Source organism: Xenopus laevis, chromosome 9_10L, assembly GCF_017654675.1.
Source record: "Xenopus laevis strain J_2021 chromosome 9_10L, Xenopus_laevis_v10.1, whole genome shotgun sequence".
In the NCBI taxonomy this organism is placed as follows: Eukaryota; Metazoa; Chordata; class Amphibia; order Anura; family Pipidae; genus Xenopus; species Xenopus laevis.
The window spans coordinates 118,890,364-118,896,363 of NC_054387.1; the positions used below are offsets into that span (position 1 = coordinate 118,890,364).

A 6,000-nucleotide genomic window follows, 5' to 3' on the forward strand; every position below is an offset into this window, starting at 1 on the left:
GGTGTGTTGTGCCGAACCAGGTGAGCCTGAGGTGCTGGTGGAGTGCCAGACTGCCAGTAAGCTGCAGGCTCAAGCAGGCACTCTGGTGGATGTCATCACAAAAAAAAAACCAATTAGCTGCACCCTCCCCTCCCTTGCTCCCCTTTTGTGAAGCATTGCCCATTTGTTCATTTCCATGCATGGATTTATCAAACAATAGTGTTTCCACTGAATTTTTTTTTGGATGGATTGGACTTCGGATACATTAAACAGTGTCGTACTGACCTACCAAGATAGGAGGGCCTATTCCTGTATATATATATATATATATATATATATATATATATATATATATATATATATATATATATATATATATATATATATATCCATGTCCAACTGGTGCACTCAATACGAACTGACATCTGCCTGGGTGCTGCTCAAAATCCTAGTACATAATAGCCAAAGAAACTGCACTCCAAGGACTTTATATGTGATAAATTAAAGATGGGAAACGTTTTGGCACCCTCACTGGGGCCGTCTTCAGGAAGTTTTTTGTAGTATTCACTTCCTGAAGACGGCACCAGTGAGGGTGCCGAAACGTTGAAGAATAACGCACCATCTTTAATTTATCACATATAAAGTCCTTGGAATGCGGTTTCTTTGGCTATTAAATATATATATTACATGGAAGTAAGAGGTCCGCACTCGCAGGGCTTGAAAGTCAATTTACCTGACATTTCAGGCAGCAAAAGGGCTCTTATCACTTTGATAATGGTCAGATTGCTGGCTGAAACGTCTGGTCTCCCCTCATCATAATAAAAACCTTAAATTGACTTTTAAGCCCTGCGAGAGCGGACCTTCCTTCCATGTTAAATTTTTGCTTTTGGTTTCTGTACCCAGGCACCATTAATTTTGACTAGAAGGGAGTGCTGTTATCATATATATATATATATATATATATATATATATATATATAGGCACCCAGGCAGCCTTAAATGGGCATCCCTTAGGCGCCTATAAAATAGATACATTTTTTTCTTAAAAATTTTTTAAATTCAGTCCAGCTGCTGCCTGAGACTTGCTCTATAAATTCGCTTGCAGAGCTGGGAAGTGATGGGTTATTGGCCATATTGCAGGTGGAAATGACATCAGATATGATGTCACATGCAGACATGTGTATGACATCACACACACACATAAGTCTGGTGCCTAGGGTGCCACTGGACCTAAATACAGTGTTGACATGCGCATTGCCCATTTCTGTATCAGAACCAAGATGGTAAATAGAGGGAAAGGAAAGTGGATAGAGAAGAGACTAGGAGAATAAAGAGAGATGAGGAATAATAGTATGAAAAGTAGGCTTGTGGTCTAAGATTTTCTGGTGGGTCCCTGGTGTCCCAGCCAGTTTGACAAATTCACCGGTTCACATAGAGATGAATAAACATACCACATGCAATACTCTTAATGGTTGCACCAATGGATAGAGATTAGTTTGGTCAACGACAAGTCCAGCAACGTGTTTTTAATGGAGCCCTCCAAGTTCGTCTGTTGTACTTCTCCGTCTTCTGGCTTTCAGTGGAGCGTGAGACAAAATGCGGAAGCTGGATTTACAGAGGAACTTGTAAAAATTCAGTTTGAAGTCATCACAGGAGGACTGGTCCACATTCCAGGGTCCAGAGGGAATGCTCTGTGAAATAAATATGGGCACATGTTATTTAACTGCAACTAAATGCACCCTTAGAGATTGATCTATTGATCCATTACACAAAAATCACTGTGTAACAAGATGTTACTGGGCGCCACAGCAAATTCAATTTAAAGCTCCAAAACATTGCTAAGTTGAACAATTCTGCCAAGATATATTGTATTTGCCCTCAACAGTCGCTACAACCACAGTGTTTGCTTGAAATGTAATTACACCCCTGTAGCTATGTGTTTTCTTACTTCAAACCAGAAAGGGGCCCCTGGTTGGAACTCAGTTGTGGAAGGAACTTCAGTCCTGACTTTGTGACCCCTCATAAATTGGGAGGAAATGTTGGACAGTGGGGTCTGACTGGCACTGAACAAGCCAATTTAGTAAACAGGTCAGGCCCATGTGAATGTTTTTACCCTCAAATCACCACGAATGTTAAAGTTGGGAAAAGAACATTAGAAGATGGCATCAATTAGCCCCAGAAGAGGCAAAAAATCTTTATTGACTCCAAAGAACAGGAGCAGTTACTGGATCATCCTAGTACTAAGTATTAATACTTTATATTTTCTTTCTTGCTCAAAAGGTATCCATCCCTTTCTTAAAAGTATCTACTATATCTACATGTACAACAAATGGTGAGAATATGGGGAACTTATGCCCCTTATCAGGTGATTTATGGTATGGTCCATCTAATAAATCTGTAAGCTTCACATGACAGTGGCTCCAAAACCTCTGGGTAATTTGATATATAAATCACTCTAATGAATTTACATTCCCACCAACTACTCTATACATTATATGTGAGACAAATGATGAGACAAAAAAGGTAATAATTCACAGAACTGTCCTTGTGGGGGGTGAATAATGTAGTGACTACCCTCTAGTAGAATGTCCTGAGAGCAGTAGTTGTAGGTAGAGTGAGTAGAGAGCGGGTGTAGTAGGGCAAGGTGGTGGCAGTATTATAGTATGGAAAGATGACAACTATAGGTCAAGTAGGGCAGCATGGGAACTGTAGGACAATTTTGAAGCACCAGCGCAATCTTGAAGCAGTATGGTATAAAAGCCAAGTAACACTTTATTTTAGTGATGACCAAAGCCTCAAGCTCTTGTTAAAGTACTGCCAGCACCCATCATCAGCCGAAGAAGTCACCCTCAAACTACAAACAAATAGTCCCCAACACAACTGAAGATGGCCCCGATGATAGAGCAGATAAATTCGATACCTCACTTGAAGAGCCAGATGGCTGCTGATATTTTCTACACTCTAAAGAGAGATGAAACACTATTACCTCACCACATACAGAGTGAAATTGGGTTATTATACAGAATCCCTGTGTGCAGAGTCCAACTGTTTCAATGTAAGAGCCTAGATGACAATGATAATAATGTGACAGTCTTGGGAGCAATTCCTCAGAAGAAACTCCATATTTTGACACATAAGTAGCCCCTGCCGTGGAAGAACGGCCCTGAACTATTACATTTCATTTGCAAGGACAATGGGAAGATATTAGCAGAAGGATATTAGCAAGTCCCTATGCCTGAGCTCTCCAATTGAACATTAGCCTTGATACACTCATTAGTCATGAAGTGCCTTGGCCTCCCTTGGCAATAATAAGTTTCCAACTACACCATGACTATGAACACTCCATTTGTCTAAAAAAATCCATAAACATTTCTACATAATAAACTAAGGATTGTGATATATTGATTGTATTTTAAGCTCTTGGGGGCAAGAACCCCTTCCCTCTCTTAATACTATAGATATGGGATCCTTTAACCAGAAACCTGTTATCCAGAATTACGGAAAGGCTGTCTCCCATAGACTCCATTTTATTTCAAATGATTTTTTAAGTGAAAATGATTTCGTTTTTCTCTATAATAATATAACAGTACCTTGTACTTATTGGAAGCAAAACCAGCCTATTGGGTTTATTTAGTGTTTACATGATATTCTAGTAGATTTGAAGGTATGAAGATCCAAATTGTGGAAAGATCTGTTCTCCGGAAAGCCCCAGGTCCCGAGCATTCTGGATAACAGGTCCCATGCCTGTATTTATCTCTTTCTGTGCTCTGGTTCTGACTCTTAATTTTAGCAGCAGCTATTACTCCTCATGGTTTGTTAATTAGCTGGCTTCTGCTGCATTGTTTTAGGAGTCGGTGCCAGCAGTGCAGAGATTAGAAACAGCAATACAGGTATTGCTTTCAGTAGCAAACATTGAAAGGGTTGAATTAATATATCTTTCATAATAAAGTTTTTGTTAGTGAGTTCTTTCTGATACGTTAACATGATTACAATCTATACTGGGGCTAGAAACAATGGTGTGCCAGGTATAATGTCTCATTTCCATCTAAGACTATGCCTCCTGCCCCTGTATACTACCAATATGTGCATGCTTGTTGATGGTATCTGTATGCCTTCCTGCACTGTGGGCAAGGGTGAGAGAATATAATTACTTATAATAACCTCAAGGAAAATATAGTAGTTACCTCAGTGTCCCATGCTTGAGGATCTGACCTGGATTGCCTTGTCCATGACTGGCTGGACTCCCCCTGAATAGGCACCTCCTTCTGTTGGTACCCAGACAAGATGTTCCCTGTCTCCTGTTCCTCTGGTATGGAGAGAGGCAAGTTGTCCAAGGCTGAACGTTGCTCCTCTGCTTCTGGGAAGGTGCTTCTTTCCTCTTTATAAAGACCCTGATCTTCGGCTGGTGACTGAAGTCTCCGCTTCTGTTCCCCTGAACTCTGAAGGCTTCTTCTGTCCCATTGGACCTCGTCTTTCTCCTGCAGGTCTCTTCTCACCTCCTCAAGGCTCCTCTCTAGCTCCCATCTTTCGGGGGTCTCCCTGGGGTCTGCTAGAAAGTTGCTCCTTTCTGTACCCTGTGTCACCTTCATGCCCTTAGCTTCTCCCTGCAGCTTCTCTTCAACATTGTCCCCTGTAATTTGTCTTCTCCATAGATAGGGGGACCTCCGGACCCCAATCAGAAGTCCCGAAGCTCTGCCCACTGTGTGATATCGGGGGCTGGCTGAATGCTTGTACCAGGGGGTCCCTGGTTGGGGGACAAGAAGGAACAAAAAGCCAAGAAACCACCACCTGACAGTAGGGGCAGATCGAACCATCATCTTCCAAAGCCTGCACAGGAGCGGTACAAGCAAGGAGCTCGCTTGGATTCCAGGTGGGAAATGTGGAGGCAGGTGCGCTGAGTGCAGAAGAACTTTCCTATGTGGAGAAAGCTGTACTTATATACAAGGCAGGATTGTGAGCAGGAGCTGCGCTGTATGCAGAGAGCAAGGCAGGTGGGCACTTCTGAAAATATTCCACCAAACTGCAGAGATCTGGTTTTTATCTGTGTGATTCTCCCTCTGAGAGTACAGTTTGCGTCTTCCACTCTGAGTGAATAGCATGCGACTGCGACCTGTTAGTCTCCCACTCTATATAACCGCATGGGAGGGAGGGGGGAGGCTTCAGCTTTACAGTCAGGCACAGACTCATCCTACAGAGATTAATGATTATCAGTGTGTGTTTGATATTCAACCTCCCCCCCCCCCAAAAAAAAAATCACACACACAGGGGGACACATTTTTTAACATCTGTACTTTATAGAAAAATAAAAAGGGGGGGGGTTGCATATTGATAAAAGTAGAGTAGAAACCTCACACTGGTTTATAATAAAATTAATGGGTATTGGAGAGTTTTTGCCATCACTGCCCAACAGAGAACAGCAGCAGTGAAAATACCTATTATCATGGTATCCAGAATGTTCCGGACACCACAACTGTACCAAATGTTGGATGAAGTCGCAGCCTTGATCCGATGAGACACAACTGTCGGATGGAGACGCAGCGTGCAGAGTCTGCATCAGACAGTTGTGTCGCTCCGGATCAACACTGCAACACATCCGACAATGCATTAATTTACCTTATTTCCATCGCATGTGATTTGACGCTGGCGTTTTGTTGCAGCGCATCAGATCGCTGCGAAAACGTCCATTTAGTCCTACCCTTACTTGCATATGAAAATTAGGATTTGGATTCGGTTCTGCTGGCCGAATCTGAATCCTGCTGAAAAAGGCAGCATCCTGGCGGAATTCTGAACCGAATCCTGGATTGCATCCCTAGTCTCGCAAGGAGCCGGTCTAGGCCGGCGGGTTTTTCCCAGCTCAGTCCGACCCTGCGCTGCTGCTTGTCTTCCCCAGCCCCTCAGTGGTGTATTCACAGGTCTATAACAGAGTGCAGACATCTCAGTCAATTCATTTACTGTAGACCAGAAGGCAGGCTGCAGTGAAAAAAATAGTGAATTGCGCCTGTTTTTTGCACTTTGCACCCTG

General features: G+C 42.7%; 1 protein-coding gene across 1 annotated transcript; it reads right to left on the reverse strand.

Moving 5' to 3' along the window:
- Window positions 1-1,465: 1,465 nt before the first annotated feature.
- On the reverse strand, window positions 1,466-5,087 carry LOC108702062. Its single transcript, XM_018237063.2, has 2 exons — window positions 4,163-5,087; window positions 1,466-1,669 (listed from the first exon to the last, which is right to left on the reverse strand). The coding sequence occupies exons 1-2, from the start codon at window positions 4,793-4,795 to the stop codon at window positions 1,505-1,507; spliced, it is 798 nt and encodes a 265-aa protein (XP_018092552.2). The 5' UTR covers window positions 4,796-5,087; the 3' UTR covers window positions 1,466-1,504.
- Between the last annotated feature and the right edge of the window lie 913 nt (window positions 5,088-6,000).